This window comes from Gymnogyps californianus, chromosome 19, assembly GCF_018139145.2.
Source record: "Gymnogyps californianus isolate 813 chromosome 19, ASM1813914v2, whole genome shotgun sequence".
NCBI lineage: Eukaryota > Metazoa > Chordata > Aves > Accipitriformes > Cathartidae > Gymnogyps > Gymnogyps californianus.
The window spans coordinates 8,954,652-8,975,621 of NC_059489.1; the positions used below are offsets into that span (position 1 = coordinate 8,954,652).

Consider the following 20,970-nt stretch of genomic DNA (forward strand, 5'->3'; position numbering starts at 1 on the left):
CCCGCCCATTTATTCATTTATGTTCCTTCTAACGATGCACTGCTGGAGCTGCCATAAAAGAAGATGTAACAGGAATATAAACAATAGTAGAAAAAATTAAAAACATACTACTTTCCTCTTCTGTGTCTATCTTGTTAAGATTATTGTTTCTGCAGAAAACAGGTGAGACACCGACCACAATTGATTTAGACATTAAATTACAGACTTTCACTTTAATGCTTTTACTCTATCAATAAACTCCAAATACCTTTAAAAGTCCAAATAAAGCTTTTCTGCTTATATGGCCGTTTGCTTAAGAAGAATAGTGGCAGTCAGTAAGAATTAAAACATTTCCCAGAACCTAAAGAGAGAAATGTTATGAAGAGGAATCTGAGTGGGTGTAAATTCCTCACCCTGCTATGCTGGTAGGATTTTATCTCAGGCTTTTAGAGCAGGAAAAGGATGTTACAGGCATAATGGCAGGGAATATCAATCAGATAACTAAATGTAATTACAGAGTTACTAGATTAACTAGTTAACTTCAGCTACATGAAGGTAAATGGCCAAGTGCCACAACAGAAACCAGATTCAGAGAAACAATTTCTCAACAGATTAAACAACTTCTTGTAACAACTAGTTTCAGATCAGACAACAGACTATTCTTGACTAACTTTTAAAGACACATGGTTTGTGTAAGAAAGAACTGTAGTTGAATCACTCATTAATAGTAACCACAAATGCAGCCTTCCTAGAGAAAGAATTGCACCAAAAGGACAGGATAATGACTCTAAGTTTTAGTAGAAAGATTTCTTTTCTGAGGGAGTAAGCCAGTAATAAAACATGTTCTGGGTAAACAAATCGTCTTAATAGAGTCATTGAAGGGAACAGAAGCCCCTAATTTTCAAGTTCTTATTTTAACACAGTTTGTGACACACTGGTACTGCACAAAACATAATTGTATTTCTTGCTTTTAGTACATCATAGTTAAACCATGCTAGACACGGTCTAAGAACTCCTTCAGACATCCCAAGCTGCAAAGCACCCCAGGCTGGGTGACTGCTGGCTGAAGACAAAGACAGATGAGAGGCAGAACAATGCTCAAGCGGTGACCGAGGCAGGTCCCCGGGCCGGGCCCTGCGCTCCCATGGCGGGTGCAGAGCTCCTGCTGGATGGGGCAGAGCCGGGTGCCTGCAGAGCTCCCTGTGGGTGACGGTGCCCCGGCCTGCACACCTCCGAGTCCCTGGGACAAGTTCAGCACCTCCTCAGGTCATCAGCCTAAACGGGGCGACTGCTTACTACTAATAAAATGATATAGTACTCGGTCTCAGGAGATACCATCCGTGATCCTAGGCTGCAGTTCTTCGCCCTTTCAGGAGAGAGAAACTATGTCCCAGCCAGGTCTTTGGGGCAGTTTCTCTCCTCTTCTTGCTCCCCCCGGCCTGGCACCATCACCCTGAAGCACCCAGCGACACCACCACAGCTGCCCCACGCTGTGGCCGTCACTCAGGGCCCTCACACCCCTCCATTGGGCTCGGTGTCCAGCCCGGGTGCCTCAGACCCAGCATGGCTACCTCACCTCGCCCCCTGCTTCTGATCGTACTTGGCACCCACTCAGAGGCCTCGCCTCCAGGAGGGACGTATATGCCAAAGCCCTGCACTGAGGGGGGCAATGAAGGGTTTAGGACCAAAGCGGTGCTCAGGGAGGCTGAGGGAAAGGGAGATGCCCGCAGAGGGGTGCCACGTCCCCCTCCCCGCGCACCCTCACCCTCGGGGCCGCGTCTGTGTGTGAAGGGGACTCTGCCCTCACGCTCCCGCGGGCACCCCGCGCCCCACACTGCGCATGCGCTCCCCCCCCACCCCCTCCCGGAGCCGGCCGGCGACAATGCGCAGGCGCAAAGGTAGCGCGGGGAGAAGGCTCCCGCAGCCCTCCTCCGCCTCCCCGCTGGGCGGCTGCGCATGCGCAGCGCCTGGCCGGGGGCCAAGCCCCGCCCCCGCCCTGTCACTAGTAACAACAGGCGGCGGCGGCCGCCCGGCGCCCCTCCTTCGCCGGAACCGGCGGCGCTGCTGCCCCGCGCCGGCATGAGGCCAGAGCGCGGCCGGCCGTCGTGAAGGGAGGCGGTAAGGGTCGCTTCGCGGGTGCCTGCCCCCTGCGTTCCCCTCCCCATACCCCGCCGCTCCGCGTTCCCCGTTCACCCATCCCCTCACCCCCCCCCCCCCCCCGGCGCCCCCTCCCCTCAGCCCCACCGCCGCCCCGTTGCTGTCCCCCGCGGCAAGTTTCCCGCCGTCCGCTCCCTGCCCGCTCTCCGCCGTCTCCCCTCAGTGTTAGCGGCGGCGGGCCGGGGCCCCGCGGTGAGCCCTGAGGAGCGGATGGGGGCTCCCCATGTGGTGGTGGGGCGGAGGGGTAACGGCCCTCGGGCGGCTCTCGTCGCCCCCGGGCGGGCGGCCCCGTCCGGATCCCCTCAGCGGCGGCGCGGGGCTCTCCCGGCGCGGGGCAGCCCGCGGCGAGGCTGTCACAGGTGTCCGCCGGGTCCCGTCCCCTCCCCGGAGTGTGGCGGGGGCACGGCGGGGCGAAGGCAGCGCTGTCCTGGCGAGCGGTGAAAAGAAGCGTTGAGTTTCTTTGTTGTGTAACTCTTTTTGTCCAAAGATCAGAGAGGGTTTGCGGCTTTTTTTGCTGATTCAGGTGGTTTTTTTTTAAATGCAGGGTAGTCATGGGTAAATTCCTCTCTTGACTAGGAGGTCGAGTGAACTTTCTTGTGACTCTCGAGTTTATTGTTGGCTGCTGCTCGTGTCTGAGAAGCTGCCGTGCCCATCTGCCGTACTCTGTAGCTGGAGTTGATAACGCTTTCCAGAAGCACTGTAGATAACGTGAGAACGCATTAAAAAATAAAAGTAGAACTAACTTATTGTAATAACACCGTTTCTCGCTAAAATGAGCCTGGCTAGCAGCCCGTGGTTTCATCTGCAAGTGCTACTGCCAGTATTTTTCAATAAATGTGATTGCATTCAAGAGAGTTTGGGTCAAACACTTCGCTGGGGAAAGCAGACACAAAGCCATTGGAATAACTCCTGTCCGTTTTGCTAGTGAATTTTTTCTGGCCTGATATTGGAATGTTTGTAGTTTCTCTAAGTTTTTCTTCCCAGCTATCTCTTAAGTTTCTCTCTCAAAAGTCTTAATTTGATTTGGAAATGATGAAGGAATGCCTTATATTCTCTAAGGTGCTGTAGTGATCCATTTTTTGTTTTCTTTCTGAAAACAAGGGGTTTTAACACTTGGTATATTTTTTTAACCTCCTTTTTTGTTCTTTTTTTTAAAAAAAAAACAACAAGTCCCAATTCAGAATGACCTATAAGCAAGGCAGCCCACTTACCGTGCTGGGGGACTAGGCAATGCTTTTCTGCCTGTAGCTGGTATGTGTCAATGTTTGGTTCTCGGCAGCAGCAGAGGAAGTCTCACCATCCTGATGAAGAGTCATAAAGTGTGTTGAAGACTTGTTACTAAAACTGGACTGAAAATGTGCTAATTTTGTGTCGTCTTTGGAAGAAATGATAAGTCATTTCTGACAAAAGTATACATAGCTTTTCAGGGCCCCATTGTGTCTTCCAAAAAAATAAGAGTCATCAAGGAATTGTGAAGGATTTCCTGTAGAATTGCTAGTATGGTATCACACACAGAATAATTGTAAGAGAAGATTGAAAATGGCTTCCTACATTTGACAGATGGTTTTAAAAATTTCTTTTTCAGGTTTGAGTTGATCTTACTAACTGCAGCTATGGTGCAGAAGTATCAATCCCCCGTACGGGTGTATAAACACCCTTTTGAGTTAATTATGGCCGTAAGTATTAACTTTTTGCTGTAATCTTCTTCCTTGACAGTTCCTTGTATTGCTAAGTACTTACTGGGCTCCATTGGATAGGCACTGTAGAACAGACAAATCTGAAATGATATACAAAATATGAGAGGTATGTGTTTTGATGGTTTCTTCTCTACCCAGAGTATTTTTTTACATAACGTGTTCTCTTTTTCTCCCAAAGTTTAGATACAGTTCATAGATTTATTTTAAAGTTAGAGCAAAAGTAGGCTCGAAGTGTACTTCCCACTTGATTACTGGGGGCAATCTATTCTAGCATGGGGAGAAAGTGTCAAGTATGTTGATTAAAAGATTGTTGTGGTTGTGTCTTCATCAGTATAGAGTTTATAGGACTAGAGAGCACAGAGAAAGCCATGAAAGCAAGGATAAGCCTGAACGAAAGAGGAGAAAGCATTCTGAGCATTGGTAATACTGTTGGGGGAGGAAAAAAAAGATTGCTAGGGAGGCCAGAGAGATGAACAAAAAGCCTCTTGGGTGTATGGTTGCTAATTTGTGCGCTAATGTTACAGATAGTAACCAAAAAAAAAAAAAGAAATTCCTAATTAGGTTCCGTCTTCTTTCTCTCTCTCCCCCTCTCCCTCCCTTTTTTCTTTTAGAAAACAGAAAGGAAGTAGGTGTTTGATGTTTTTAAGTATATTCAGCCAAAACCACAGCTGTGTGGCTCTCATGAGTTACGACGAGCAGTTGAGGAGAGCTGTCAGGTCAGCTTCTACCTGATAAAACCAGTTAAAACTAAATAATCTAAATAGTAATTGTTTTGTTTCACTTGCTGAAAATACTATGTTTAATGGCTTCAGAGGAGAGTTTTAATTGTGTTCATAGTGTAAATATTTAGATAGATCACATGATTTGGAGTGCAGAGTTCCTTACAGAAGTGATCCTTCGCAGTCACAGGGCAAAAAAGGATTAGATCACGCTACAGGGAATACTTCAATTTCTTTTTATCTTATTCCTGAGGCTGCCTCCAGTATTACACATGCAGGTCTTGCTCTTGCAAACACTTCAAGGCATAGAGTGGTTGTTTTCATGAGTGGTGAAGAATCTGACTGTGATATGTTTGAGGTCTTTTAGGACCTTACTACACTCTGACAGCTAGGCTTCAGAAGGTTTCTAATTTAAATTTGATTGTGCGTGTGACTTTAGCCTTCAGTGAGGTATACTGGTTCTTGTTCTTAGATCAGTCAACCAAAATGAGCTTCTTGGACGAAATTCTCTGGCTGTTTGCTGAACTGGCGAGTCTTTACCTTGCTGTTGAATTGAAGGCAAAAATTCTTCTTTTAAGTTATTTCTTCAGGGATATTTTGAGTCAAAATGCTGACATGAGGATTCTTCTCAATGCTTTATTGGGTGTAATTAGAAACACTTCTGATGATTAATATTAACTTTGAGTTCTCAAACTGTTCTGTATCTTGGGGATAACATTTGAAGAATAATCTGTAACAAATATTAAGTCTTTTCTTACATGAAAGCTTTTCTCCTTTGGAAAGAAAGAGGCTGTACTACATACTCAACTAGGATAAAACAATAGTTGAAAAATTAAAACAGTGAACTAAGAGGAGAAGAATGTTTATAAAAAGAAACAGCTGAACAGGATGCTTTCTGAGACTAGAAGTTTAGATTAGTGATAATACATATGATTTATTTTGTCTATGTCAGGGCAGCGAGTTATCACTTGAACTTGTTCAGAATGTGGTCACTGGATGAACATCCCTCTCCTGCCATGTCGCTTCTGTTATTGGTTTTTAAAACTTGTAAAATTCGTGGTGGTGATCTATCAAAACTGTTCATGGATTTTCTGAAGTTAAGTAGAGGAGTGCCTCCATGAGCCAAACTCTGTAAAGAATATAAACAGTAGATGACAGTTTGATGCTTTTTGTTACTGTTTTCCCTTGGGTGAATAGTGATTGCGTAAGTTGATGAAGTATTTCTGGAAGGAATATTCGTGTCAAATTTTGTGTTCACTAAAGTGGAAGTACTATGTTGCATATTCTCACCAAAAAAGTGCTATAATGTTATTTTAACAGTGCCAGCAGCTCTTCTGAAATGAGGAACACATCCTGGTATATACCAAGCTTGAATTTAAAGCATCCAACAAATGACTGTAACAATATGTGTTTTGTTTGATTTTTTTTTTTTTCTCTGTCCCTCTTATTTGCACCCAACCTTTGAGAGAAGGTTGTGTCCTCAAATAGAGGTTTAAACCCACACACCAGAGATGCTCAGCTGTCATTAAAAAGCCTTTCAAAGAAACCTTTGGTCAATGTGGCAGCAGTGTTCTTTATGCTGAGTTGTCTAACAAAAATGACTGTTTCTAGCCTGGGTCTTGTTGCGTGGGATTTCATCTTTGTCTGAAGGTGCTGAGTACTTTTAGAAGTTTTATTTTGAAAATCCTCCTCCCTTCCCTGAGGATTTCATGGAACTGAAGAGGTAATTAATTCTATAGAGTAGTAATGAAGATCACCAGTGTCAGTGAAGCCCACGTGGACTGTAAAGATTTCCTGGATGATATGTGTTCCAATTACAAATTGGAACTCATTAAGTCAAACTAATATTTAGCTTTCAGATAGAGAAATCAGCATAAAATTCTTCTTTTCTACAGGCAACCAAGTGAATGCCACTTGCAGAATGGGTCATTTACACTACAAACTTCCTATTTGCCCACTTTTCCTTTCCTGGGTTTCAAAGAGGTGCTTGAGGGAGAATAAAGTACAATCAGCATTCTATTCATGGTGCTCTAGTGTGTTTTGAGAGAACTTTGTTCTCTCTGTGAAGGGTGAGTGCAGCTATATTAGGACAAAAAACTGGATTTAATTCCACTTTGTTCTAAACCAAGATTGACAAGACAAGTGTTTTGCAGACAATTATGATATAAAGACTTTTAAAATAGACACAGTGAAAATTCTTTTTCTAATTTGAATTGGTGTTGAAAATAAGTTTCTCTCTTATGCTCCTCCACTGAAATCCAAAAATTGTCTGTTGAACCATAATGTATCTCTATGACAATATACTTCAAGGCATAGCCCCTTATCTCTCGAGTCTGTGAGAGAATTAGTGAAGTACTGTTGTTGGTAGAGAGTCGGGAGATCCATTGCTGCACAGTTCTTGCCTTCCTTTATCATTAAAGACAAGCTACGTAAAATCTAATACAAGCTACTTCCCTTGAAGATTTCCTTTTACTGGCGAATTGTGTGGTTCCAGATAATATCTAAATTGCTTTAAAAACAGTAAGAACTGGATGCAAATCTTTTAATGAAACTATCTCCTGAACTTGAAAAGATTCTAGAATCATAGGCTAGAAATTATCGCATTTTAGTCTGACATGCCTAACACAGGCAGTATGATTTTACCAAATGGTTACCAATGCTGACATGATGGCTTTTGGCTGCTCTGTGGCATATCTGTCATAATCAACTTCTTGAAAACTCTCTGTATGTGTGTGTATATATATATATAAGAAAAAAAAAAAACCAGCAACTTGCACAGCTGTTCATCAGACTGAACAGAATCTTGCCTCGTTTTCCTCCTGTTCATGTTGAAGTTTACGTAATGCTGGAAGCAGCTGAAATGTGGAAAAATGACTGTTTACTTAGACGCACTTGTCAAGTTACCAAGGTTAAATATATTGGAGAAAAACTGAGAAGCTACTTTTATAAAACTTTTACAGATTATAGATTCAATTTTTTATATTAGTTTAAAGAGGTTTACATTTAAAGTAATATAGGGACTTTGCTGAATAAGTAGTTCTTAATGTTAAAAGGCAGTTAAGAACTTGAATCTTTCTTAACACACATGAGGCTAAAATTAACTTTGGAGATTCACAGCTCATATTCAGTCTGACATGCATTAGATAATTCCCCTTGAGTTTAATTTCCAAAGTAAATTTAAATAATGAATAATCAGCTACTATGGCATTCCAAGAGTGGAATTTATGCAAATGGAAAATAAGGAAGATTTTTGGAAAAAAAAACCACATTGAATTGAATTGAACCATTGACAAGAGGGGTTTTTTTAGTTTCTGGAAGCTCTGTGGAAAATGTATTGCTCTTCAGCCCATTTAGAAAATGTCCTATTTACAGCCACAAATTACTTGGTTTCAGAAATAAATATGAATAGTAATGTGACTGAACACAGCAAGTGTGCTCTAAACCTGTCCTGTTACGTTTAGTCAAATTAACGTAGATTTTAAGAACTTGCAGCTTTGTGAAAACTAAGATTTTCAAATCTGCCTGTGACAGGAGACAGACTTTCAAAGGTATTTTGCAGTCTTTAGAATACCTAAAATAATGTTTCCACTTTGTTAAAGTTCCTGGCATTTGTCAGCTTCCACTGCCAAACAATGAAAAGAAGTCTGTAGGGAAACTAGTCATCAATGTCAGGAGCTTGCAGTTGTGGAAATGCATTTAATTTTTATTTTAAAATGAAAATTGCAATTAATCTGGCACTACCTTGAGGCTGAAAACTACTTCCTTCCAAACTACGTATTCTCATCAAAATCCTTTAAAAAAAAAAAAAATTGGTCTCACGTTTTTCCTTTGTTCTGATAGAATATCTAAAGTATCTAAAGCATGAATCTTAATAAGTATAATGTGTAGTGCCCTTTTGATTATATTGTAATTTTAATGGTTCAAATTTACTGCTTTTGGACAACAGGCTGACTGGCTTTCTTTGGTTTTATAGATCTGAAAAAATAGTGTTTAAGGTAAATCTCCTTCATGTAAAGTATCCCTAAATTACAGGAAAATAATAAGATTGTAGATGGCATAAATATGCTTCAATGATAGAGTAGATTAGAAAAAATTTATCTGTTTTTTCAGATTGACAAATCAAAGTATAATCCCTTGATCTAGATGTAATGAGTTTCCTGATCAGGCAGTACATCATCTTTTCATTTTAAAGGTTATTACTTTAAAATGTCATTTAAAAAAAATAACTGTATCAAGTTAAGTGCCACACCTGCTCATAAATCCCTACAATTTTTATTCCTTCTAGTCTCATTTTCTTTTTCTTGGAAAAAATGCATTCCACACATCATGTGAAGAGGGACTGGGAGGCCGATGAGAAAAAGGAAGCCGTTCTCAAAGTGCTTTTGAAAGCACAAAGTAGGCTTTAAATGTATAGAGAAGTAGTTTATTCCCCCGATGCAGTGCACCTTCTTGAGGATTTGTATTGGATACTTAAAGCCTGGGGAAGGGAGCAAACTGAGTGCCCGCTCCTGAAACTGCTCAGCGGTTTTCCCTTCTGTTGTATGACTCCCAGACTCTCACCTACTTTGCTTCCTGTCTTTGTTGAAAGTTCAGGCTTATTTACTGTTGGAAATGCGTCGGTAAAACTGCGGTAGAACAGTGCATTGTATGGATTTTCTTATTTTATATTAAGTGTCTGCAGTTTAACTGCTGTTTTATGTTGTTGTTGATGGTCTCTTGTGTTAGCACATGTTGTAAGAACAAATGAATTTTTGGCCACTTGTTTGGAATGAGCCGTGGTTAACAAATGTAAGAGTTAAGTTGAGCACTAGGGAAAAACAGTGACTTAGCAGCCTGCTTACTGTGCAATTTATGTGTTGTTTCATGGCCTGCTTAGATATTTCCATGGCTAGCTGTTTCCTGTTTTTTGTGGGCAAACACATGACCTGACTGTAGCTGACAGCTGCAGTTCTCTTGTTCACCAAATGCTTTTAGTCAGTTTTTTTAACAAGTCTTTTACACTTTAAAAGCTAAACCACCGCTACTGTCAAACTCTGAAAGGTGTCAATAGAAGAAAAATATGTATCAAAACAGTTCTTGTTGCTTTGTTCTGAAAGCACTCCAAGCTTTTCACCCTTTGCAGGTGTTCTAGCTCCAAGACTGGTGTGAAGTGCTGCTCTATGATCTGTTGATCAGCTGAGTGACGTTGCCTTTGAGTTAAAAATCTTAAACGTGGGAACCTGGCAGAAAGGAAGTGGTTAACGCATTCTGCAGTGTCCTAGACACTCATGATACTACAGTTACGATCTGGAAAAGGTATAACTTGATGCTCGTAATTGAACATGTGGTTAGCCATTAAGAAGCATGTGTAAAAGCCTTCAAAACCCCATGGGAAAGAGATACGGTGTATTTTTGTTGTTGTTAAAAAACATGTCCAATGAGAAGCCAGGGGTTGCTTAGAGATCAGAGACGTCAGCTGCGGCTGTAGAATGAGGTGTTTCCGTATGGTATGGCCAGTTATGTGCACCTCCAGCTTGAGCAATCTGTGCTTCCTGTTCGTGTGGAGCTCTTACTGCTGTCTTACAGCAGAATATTTGGGCTGCTGTGCTTTTAGGAAACAAGCACACTATGAAAGAGGGAGTAGAAGGAGAGCCTGAGGGATTGGAGGCAACCCCTGAGGACTTTCCATCAAGCACATTCAGTCAGAGTCCAGATTTTGGAACACAGAATTGAGGGGTATTCATTGTGATTTTTGTAACCAAGATAGGTTTTGCTTTGCATGTAGTTTGAATTCAGTATGTTTCTGGAAGGAGGGCGATGATGTGATCTTAAAACTGTTGCGTTCTGAATATAGAATGAATCTTCTGAGAATTTGCAAGGAAATCTGTTAATTAGCTCAAGTTAAAATTAATTACAGGTTAGTCTTAAATGGTCTGTTTTCTTTTCTCCCAAGTCAATTTGTCTTCCAGTTTTTCATGTAGTTTAAAATTACTGTGTATATATTCTAAATGAAGCACTAGGCTGTTAAACTGAATTATTAACTCTTATCTCATTTTTATGATATAGTTAAGACGGGTCAGGTTAGCAGCTCAGGTAAAATGTTAAGTAGGGCCTATTACAGGTAATTTAATAATTCGACTTTCTCACAGTCAATTCACATGCAGCTTGTTTCACTTGTAATCAGTCAGTGATGTTTGAGGTGAGAGTCATGCCAAGAGCTCACGCTGGTGGAAGATAATGGTGGCAACATGGCTGGAAAGCCTGTGTTGGAAGGACTGGCTGGCATCACCTGGGCTCCACTGCAGCGTGGGGCAGCGTTGCCAAAAGAGTACAAGCAAGCAATGAGCCATCAAAATTTGAGATCAGGTCTCAAGGTCTTGGCTTTTCTCTGCATTGCTCTTGCTCGACTAATGCTGATTTCAGCCCAGTCCACAGAGGTTTTCAGCTTGTGGTTCATGGGCTCACTCTTCTGAGGGTCAGAGAAACATAACCAAATATGTGGTTTCCTATTATAATTAAGTTGGTGTACCAGCTCGCTCTTACTGCTTTCTTGCAAAGACGTGTTCATCAGCAAGCCGGTTTAGGGAGATAGGCTGGTCAAAAGCTGTGTTGGAAAAAAAGGAAAATAAATACCTTGTCAGCCTCATTTCCTCACCAGGCTCGCTTAAGGCTGATGAGCACCCCTGTGGGAGCAGGTGCTTGTCCCCTCCTGCACTGTTAGTGACCTGATGGCAGCTGGCCACAAGAAAGAGCAGGCACAAAGTCAGCAGGGCATTTGTCAGTACAGGTTGCACTGCGGGAGCCCCTGATTCCGTGGGGAAATAATTAGGGATCTGCAGTTTGAAAAAATGCCGAAGCCCGTTGCTGTAACAGTAAATGAAGGCACCATTAGAAACTTGATTCAGCAGTCTTCAGGCCTGGTATTATTTAGCAGTGCAAAGTATTTGCAAATGGTGCTTAATGGCTTGGAGTTCTGGATTCTGTGAGTTGCTTTGGCATAAAGGGGAATCTGTCCTTAGGTTAGAAAAATGAAAACAAATAAATAATAAAAAAGGTATTTTGTATGATCTAATGGGGTAGCATGTGAGCTGACTGGTTGGCTTTCTTGCTTTGTATTCATGCATGGAACTTCAGATTTGGACATTTTCTGTCTTGGATTCCTCTTGGGTTTTCCTTTATGATAATTAGGTTTGGGGACTATATATCAGTAAATTTGAAAATAAAAATACCACAGGGCTCTTGGAACCTAACAGCTTTAACTGGTGACAGCAGAGGGATCGTGGGAGGGAGTTAAGAGAAGCTACCCTTTTGTATTAAAAATGAATTTTTATTTAAACTGTTTTCATTCTTAATTATATAGTTTGGGTTCTCTTAAATTAGCATTTAAAGACTTTGTCATGGTCAGATTTGTGAATTTAAATATCTAAATCTGTAGGGTTATGTACATTTAACTTGGATTACTTGTTGGATAATTACAACTGTTTTCATTCTGATGTTAATTATATTCTCAAAACTTGAGTATAGATGCTTTTTGGAATATATGCAGATCAATCTGTGTAACAGTTGAAAACTACATTGCAAACCTCTTAACATTTCAGCCTCTCTGTGACTGATAACTTTCTGCCTTGCCTACTGCTGCTGTAGTATTATATCATATTGCTTTGATAATAATAGATCTCATTTTGTGAGAACGAATATTTCTCTGGTGATGGTCAGGATGGCGATGTGTCATTTATATTTGTTTATGCCACAACAGAAGGGGAGCAGTTAGTTTCCTGATGAGAGCACTTCCTTTCTCGAGTGCATTGTGCCTCTTCATTTAGTGTAAAATGTGAATGCCATAGACATTAAGCCCAGTTCAGGAACGTCAGTCAGCAGAATCCTTTCCAGAGGACATTTTTCTGGCTATTTCATTCAGTGTGTAAATTATACTACTTAATTTGCAAAACTCTCTCTTTGCTGTGCAATTCATTGGCCTGTGGATAAATTCTTCATTACTGAATTCATGGCTCTATGAAATTGCTTATTTCTGTTGAAGTGTTTCATGGTCTGCATGGTGCAGCCACTGATGTTGTAATGAACAGGATTTAAAGCAATTTTACTTGAACTTGTTTGTTCTGTGTTGACTAAACTGATTCTTGCTTTTGTTTGTCTGCCATTCTTTGCTGTAAAGGAGGGTAAAGAAAAAAGAACTGATTGTCTATAATCTATGATTTTAATTGCTTTCTAGAAAAGAATCAAAGACAAGTTCTTTAACTGGCTTATCTTCTGAAGCTAGGTGGTATCTTTCTGTTTGTATTTTATTGGGGAGCAGATTCAGGGGTGCAGAAGTTGTACCACCTTAACATGCCAATGATGCGTCTAGCAGTGGTATTACCTGGTTATGGATATCTTAATGTTCTATTTGGATGTGGGGAAAAGGATTGTGTTCTGTCTCTTAATGAGAACCACAGTACTGAGTTGCACCGTAAGGCCTGTCTAGCTAGTGTGCTGTGTATCTGGCAGCGGCCAAGGGCAGTATTTGTCTCTAGGGAAGAGGATAAGAATGAGATAAACATATGGTAACACTCTTTTGGGATACTCTTTCATCCTACAGCGATGTGTCTTGACAGCCCTTCTGGTCCAGAATGTGCCTGTTGTCTAATAGCACCACATGTGCTTGCTTTCTTGTGCCTGCCCAATTCCTTTCTGGAGCCAAGTGAACTCTCTATCGTGACACCCTCCAGCAGGAGTTGGTGCTTCATGACACGCTCTGTCAAGAGATGTATCCTTTATCTAGAGACTGGCTGCTGCTTGCTCAGCTTCACACCACCTGCTACTTCTGTTGGAAGAGGTAGTAAAACCCTACTCACATTCTTTGTGCTGCTTGCCCTGTTAGATCTGTGAGATCTCCCTCAGTTTTTAAATTATTCTTTTTCATGGTGATGAGTCTTTGTTTAATAGTTAATGATTCCATATGAGGAACCACTGTTCTGTACTGTTGATCTTCCACCATCAATTTCTAACCTTTTTGAGGCATCTCCTGTTACATCAGATGTGTATGTAAGGTTAAGATTTTTTTAAATGTCGCATTTAACTTCCTAGCTTAAGAGGTAAATTGTCTGCAGGCCGCAGACCCTATCATGCTGCATTTTGATGACATTCCATTGACATTAGTGAATGGTCAAGATTTAATTGATGTACTTAATAAATTTTAATTGGTTTGCTTAATAGAGTACAGCTGCTCTCTACCTGGGAGCTGATATTTTGCTGGTCCAAAAGCCAAACCAAGACCTTTACGGTTGAGCTGTGCTACTTATCTTGAATTATACCCTTTTGGCAAAGCTTTCTTTACTGTACTGATTATACTCTTGGTAGAGTGAAATCACTCTTGCAGTGCTTAGAGGCCAGTTGCCTCCGGGCCAAATGAAAACCTGGTGGGTGTAGTCTGAGACAATGAAGTCAAACCTGTTTCACTGAACCTTCATTTGGGGGGGTTTGATCTGGATGGAGATCAGGAGACTTTGTTTTTTGTGGTAGCGCAAGTCTTTAACCTTTCAGACAATGTTTTAATGAGGAATTCTGAGCCTATACTATAGCAATGCTGTAGTCATCCTTTCCTCCCCCACTCATAAATCAGATTTTGTCTACACAGTAATAATTTTACTTAAAATACCCTAACATATCCCAGATGTTAAACGTGTTTTAACAGACCTGCTTATTGAAAGTGTCTGTGATTCTAAGACCGAAAAAGTGACAAATACCAATTGTAGAACTCATAAAAGTGAGACTTAAGCATGGAACAATAGAGCAGTAAGGAATATTTGACTGTTCCAAAAATAGATCCTCAGTGGACATAGTAGGATTGCAGCTGAATTTTAAAGTAAAACTGACTGCAGAGGAACCAGGCGTGCAATTTTGTTAACTGGAAAGGAATGGAGAAGCTAAGTACTAAATTCTGCTTTCAGTGTGACTGTATCCTGTGCATTTGTGAGATGCCTGTTAGCAATGCAGAACATAGTTGTCATTGTTCAGCTGCTGTAAGACAAGTAATGGTTATTTACAAGCAATGGTTACAGTCATTTTGATATGTGTATCTTAAAAATTTCAAAGATATGTTCCTGTGTTGTGTAAAGGTTTATGTATTGCCGTTGTTGCAGAGAAATAGGAAGTGCTTGAGAATAGCTCACATTCCCCAGTAATCGCATGTCGGTCTCCAAGCATTTAAGCTTTCATTGGCCTGTTGCCAGCCTTTACTGTGATGCTCTTTTGGAGGTCAGCCTCTTCTCCATAGTACTTTAACCTTGAGCCAAAACAGTCATGTCCTGTGCAATTGGGGTCAGAAGCCAAGTTTCCTATCCTAGAAACTACTGAAGTTGACTCTAACTGCAGGGCGCATTCTGTCAAACAAAGTAGTGTGCTCGGAGCTATGTGGCTTCTGGGCCAGAACTGGTTTCCATCTGTCTTGCTTGGAACAGAGGCAGAGCAAACACTCGTTTTCTCTGTAGAACAGTTTTGCACATGCATTTAATATAAACAAGTTAAACTGAAATTGCAAGTCAATCTGATATTGCTGATGCCCCTACTAAGTCAGCTAAGGTCTGTTTATACTGAAGAGCAACGTATAGCAGCATAGCTATAAAGTCTGTCCTTGATGTTCCACCTTCAACCTAGACCAGAGCAATGTCAGTTGCTCTTTTCTAACCAGCAATTTGATATTGGTCTCCCAGTCACAAGCCAGCCTAACCTGAGTGATCAGGCTTTCCCGGCTTACTCCAAAGGAAAGGAAGATTAAAATTATTTTATTTACATTCAGCATGTTTGGGTTTTCTGTCCTTAATCTTTTTTTTTTTTTTCCTTGAGGAAGGAGTGGTACTTGCCCAACTTCTCTATTCTAGCTTCTCATTTTAGAGGTTCGTGTCTCAAGGTTGTGCAGAGGCTGCCATTGAAGTTAGCCTCGCTCACTCTTTAGTGGAGAGGCACTATGCCTTGGGCTCTTTCGGGCTCTCTGGACTTCTTGAAGGGAGGAAGAGAATTAATGATCCTCTTGTGAGTGTCTGGGAGGCAAGCAGGTGTAACTCTTAAACACTTAGACTGACTATCCACTTTCTCCTCAAATCCCACCCTGGTCATTCGTTTTCTGAAGATGGACATTTAGGCTCCCATACAAGAATCAAGTATTAGACAGCTCAGCTGTGCAAATTTATTTAAGCAAACCACAAATGACTTGTATCTGTTTTAAAGAAACCACTGTTCCAATTAAAGTACTGTTGAGGCATGCCTGTGGTTATTAAAGATCATCTTTTACAGATAGAAGATGGAATGTTAGCCCTTGTCTTCAGGTCAGATTCTTTATCCCCAAACTGTTTTGCTTGCTGAATCAGTATACTTTTTATCACCGCAAGTTTGAATAAAGTTGCATTAAATCATTGAAGAGTTTACTTTTTATCTGGAAGAATATTGCATCTCTGCATGTAGCAAAATGGTTCTTAGGTGGTTAAGATCCAGTCCCCTTCCAGTTTCGTTACATGCAGCTGTATGCAACAATCAGGCCACTATAATTTTGCTGGTAAAGCTTCTCTATGTGACCACTATTCTGAAATGAAAATGCCCAGCTATTGAATAGTATCCATGCAGGAAGGGTACACTGAGGGGAATAAAGTAGTGATCTGTATAGAAACAGCCTACGTGGGTGGCTTGACTGGTCACATCCCTCGTGAGAATAGAGGTTTCTGTGTCTGGCTACTTCTTCCGGTGCAGGAAAGCAGAAGCTCTTTGCTCGGTCTGGTAAGTTGGTTACCACAGTTGCATAACTCAACAGTGAATTACCGGTAAAATTCCACTTATCTGGAACATTGCTTCATAGCCTGTTTTGAATCTCCTGCTTTATTTATAAGGTCTAAATTATTTTAATGAAATATTAAAATATTAAAGTAACTTTATTCATGCTTGAAAACACTGGATGCCGAAGCTGAGATTCACTAGCTCTGTAGCCTACACATTTATGCTCCAATACAGAGGAAGTTTGCTTCAGACCTTCCTGTCCCCCAATAACTCCTTGCTCCTGCTTTTTGGCCTTTTCTATCCCCTACCTTGCTTTTAGTTTTGGGCAGTCGTAAGCAAATACACTACGCTTTTTTTAGTATAACTCAAATTTGTCAAGAATGCTTTATGAATATATATTATCAAGTATTTCCTTGGATAAGCTTAGAGTTTTACTGATACTTAGTTGTAGGTGCTATCTAAGTGGAGCATCCTTTCAATAAGCTGCCTGTGAAATCCTTTTGATTTCTGGTTTGTATGCTAGTAGAAAAATGAGCACTTCCTTGGTTCACCTACGCTTCACAGAGAACGTAAACTAAAACTCAAATGTGTAAACTTTTAAAATTACTATAAGGAAAAGGGATTTTTTTTTTCTGGAATTGTTACTGTTGTCTTGAGGTTGGGTTTGATGTCTTCTATACCTTTTAAAGTAGAAGATAATTAGTTCTAAATCCTGTTAATGAAAGTGATACTAATATGCATAATCTTACCTAGTCAATGCATACTTAGCATGAAATTCTCCAAAACATTCTCTGCAACAGCTACCTAGAGGCATACTTGTTGCAAACAGTATCCTGTGATTGACAGCTAAGATAATATCCCAAAGTGCGCATGGTTCGGGATGATGTTTTGTGCAGTAAGGATATTTTGAATTCAGTAGGACTCTTGATGCTATCCCTGCATGATGGCCTCAAAGGAAAGAAGTTTAAGCATGAGCAAGACAAACCTATTTTTAAGATGGGTACCAAAGTTTTAGAATATGGTGCAGATGCTGTGCTGAGAGTGCTTGAAGACCTGTTCAGTTTCAGTGACTGCTTTTACAAATGACCTGGATGATATAATGAACAGTATGCTTGCTAAGTTTTCAGGCAGCACTGTAGTGTATTTGTGAGTGCATTACACCTCACAAGGACTCAAAGCTAGTTTGCAAGAACTAGCCCTCAGGGTAGCGATTAGGGCTGTTTAAAATGCCAAGCTATGCATTTGGTCTATGTTTGGAATGTATTTAAAGCCAATAGTGATTAACACTGTAACCATGGAAATGCTGCCTGAACTAGAGATGAACAGAAATGCCAGTATTTGTGTTAATGCTATTACATTCACTTGAAAGTGCTTTTGTAGCAGTGTTAACACACAAAAGGTCCTGTTGTCAGAAACCCAGGGTGGTATGCGATGTGTTGTATAAGCAGCACTCTAACTGCAAGCTATTGAGAATACAGTTTCATTTATGATACCATTTCAGTGCTATTTCATGATTTTTGTGATTGGCGGTATGTATAAACTATTGTTATGCCTGAACTTTAACATGAAGCTGTTCCTTTTACACTGCAGAAGACTTCAAAGAGATTAAATAGGTGTGAATTAGCCTGGACTGTGTCTACAGAGCTGCGTGGAGATAAGTGTTGATACTTCCTGTTATGCGTAATAGAGCTTTGTTGCGTGTCAAAAGCCACAGGGTCTCTCTTCTGAAGTGTTGTTTTGCTTCCCCTGTGTACATCCCGTGCATGATTGGGTGACTGGTGGTAAGTGCTGTTTGGAGTGATGGTGATCCAGAAGCAAACAAAAAATTGTCTCTACATTTTTATGGTCTCAGCTAGAGTAATTTATTTGAGCTAAAGCACAAGAATAGTTTCTGTGCTGTTCCCTGACTCCATAGAGATTTTTAATTTATTGAATCAAAGCTACAAAGTAGCTATTGAATTTGAGTTTAGTCTGTATACTGGGTTATTTTGTAATGGTTGTGGACAATGTCCTCATTGCTTTCAGATGCTTTCTGTTTCAGGAATTTGCAGAATGGATGTGAAGGTCAGAAGCTTTTTCGCTGTGTTTCTAGGATTGGAGCAGCAAATTGCTGTGCCTGCTTTGCATGTGGCAGGCCTGTTAACCTATGTGGTAGAAAAAATAGGTGTTGTTTATTCTATGGTGACATCCACAAGATTACTTTAACAGGTTTTCATTAGCTCTGTTCATACCATCTAGGAGTAGGGTATATTTGAAATGTGCAAGAAACATAACTGGATACTTCAAAGTACTGTGGGCTTCTAATACAGCTAAATGTAAAAATGGACAGAACAGTCTTGCTCTCTTCTTCATACAAAGTATTGAAGCCTAAGGCTTTATATAGTTAAGCTAAGGGGTGAATTTAAATGTATTGGAATAAATCTCTCATCCTCCCTTCCTCTTTCTATGTGGACGTTTGCAAGGTATAAGTGGGTCATTCATAGCAGGGTAGGGTCTGAAATCCTTTTCAATGAAACCTGATTAAATCAAGAGGACCCCTTTAAACAAGTATGAGCATCAAAAGAAGACAAGGAGTAGGGATTATGCTCTTCTGTGCACCTAACAAACTTTTCTTCTATGCACAACTCTTGAGTGACAGAGGAGCTGTCAGTGGCAAGAATTTAATGGCTTTGGTGAATGCCAGGGAAAGAAATATTTTCTTTTCCACCTCTGCTTATAGTTGGTTTATTTCCCTCCACTCCTGGTTTCCTGGAGAATTTCTCAAGAATTTCATTTCCATCCCACAAAAGAAAAGGTGAGCTGCGAGAGCTCAGTTTACGGGCTTGACTGGCTTTCAAATGCTTTTTTAGAGACAAGGATACTGTAAACAGCAAGTCATCTTAGCACTTCATACTCTAACAAGATCAAGTGAAGCCCTGGTGGTGTTAGTGAAATGGTTTCTGTAGTGACCTTTAGTGTTTGTAGGGTCGTATGGGCTGCTTAGAGCATAGGTTGTTTAATACCTGTGGGTGTTCAAAGCACAGAGAATACTTTGAGACCTGTGCAGGATCCAATAATGTCTATATGGTCATGACTGATTCAGTATGTTAGTCTCTCTTGAATCAGTTGGGCCCTTGATCTTCTGCATATAAGAGACCTAGACCTGGGCTATAAATTTGAGCACCACTTCAGTGCAGTATCATAAATATGGCATTGTAAGAATCTGAGTATCATGCAGCAATAAGTTCTTGAGCCGCTGACAATTTTTCTTCCCAGATACTCTACCTGAAAGCTCTGTTCACTGCATTGGAGAACATCAGAGATCATTTTTCAAGCTTGCTTCTCTCACTGTTGGAGAAATTAATTAGCCTTCAATTAGAATTCATGAACAGAATCTGTGCAGAGTAGAGTCTTGTTAGTACTTGTCTCATAATTTGTATAATAATGTGTATTTGTGTGGTCTATATTTAAAAAACAAAAAAATTAGAACTTCAAAAACTAAAAAGCCATTGTAGTTCAAGGATTTGATGCATAATTATATAAAATTTTAACAGCCCCCTTCATGAAAATTTTAGACTAAGTCCATCATTACGAAACTTTAAAGCTGGGATGTATTCCTGCAAAGTAGAAGCAGTTGGGCCATTTTGGGCAATTACTTGGGAATGCTTTGCTTTGGCAGACTGTATGTGAACAGTGCAGGCACTGCTTGTTCCCAGTGCTGTAAGCTTACACTCTTAATACACTAATGAGCATTTAATCAGAAAGTCCGATGTCGATAGCACTTTTTACACTTATGTAGTAAACAAGAACTTTTTAGCCTCTAAAATGAAGCAGAATGCTTGTCTTATTGATATTGACTTGTCCTATTGATTTTTCTGTGTAACTTACAGATGGGTTATTTATTTTATCTTGGATATACTTAATAGTCATCATTAATACTTAAGGGGCCAAATTTCATCTTGTACCAGGGAACAGAGGATGAAGACAGTATATTCTGTTCCTCAGTGACTCGTGCCACAACAGGGTAAAATGCTTTTGGACTGTAATGGAGGGAGGATAGAAGAGGGACAAAGTAAAATAAGATCAGGATGCAGTTGCAAGTGTAGTAAAGTGTGATGGGGAGAAAGGAGAGTAGTTGTGCAATTTTTTTGCCTGTATTTTAGGCTAAGGGGCTACTCACATTTGCCAGGTGAATGTCAGTCCTCATTTTAAGAGATTCACCAGAACACATCCCACCACACGATGCAGCTGTCCCCTCAGAGCCATCTGCACGGCTGTCAGATTGAATGTTCTGCCAGTTCTTCTCTGCTATTCACACCCTTCTCAAGTGCAGCTCAGTTTGTAAAGGCTGGATTTTCCTCTCTTCAATGAAATTCTGCTCTTCATAGAGTGGAAGAGTTTTTCCTGTTCCAAAATTAATGTATTAAAATGAAGGCATATTCAAATGTGGGGCATGGGGATTTAGTTTCTTTTTGTAACAAAACAAAATGAAACACAGAGCCTTCCTTTTTAATGGATGCTCACTGCCTGCTTAATTTGTCTTGATTCTTAAAATTTTTGAAGTAGCTCTCATTCAGGTGAATGAGAATAATTTTTAATTCAGACAAAGGAATTGATCAACAAATCAATTGTTTGATCTTGCTGTGGTAGCCAGCAGGTTAACCATTGGTGAATCTTGCTGGAAAAGCTTTGGAGGA

General features: G+C 40.6%; 1 protein-coding gene across 2 annotated transcripts in view; it reads left to right on the forward strand.

The window, feature by feature from the left end:
* The first annotated feature begins 2,066 nt into the window (after window positions 1–2,066).
* SEC14L1 (SEC14 like lipid binding 1) overlaps window positions 2,067–20,970 on the forward strand; it is a 43,942-nt gene continuing 25,038 nt past the window's right edge. For both annotated transcript variants that reach the window (XR_007767502.1, XM_050908278.1), the window contains exons 1-2: window positions 2,067–2,097; window positions 3,722–3,812. Coding sequence is in view for 1 of the 2 variants with exons in the window: in XM_050908278.1 (XP_050764235.1) it covers window positions 3,750–3,812 (63 nt within the window). In the remaining variant the exon portion in view is untranslated. The remainder of the gene's footprint in view (window positions 2,098–3,721; window positions 3,813–20,970) is intronic.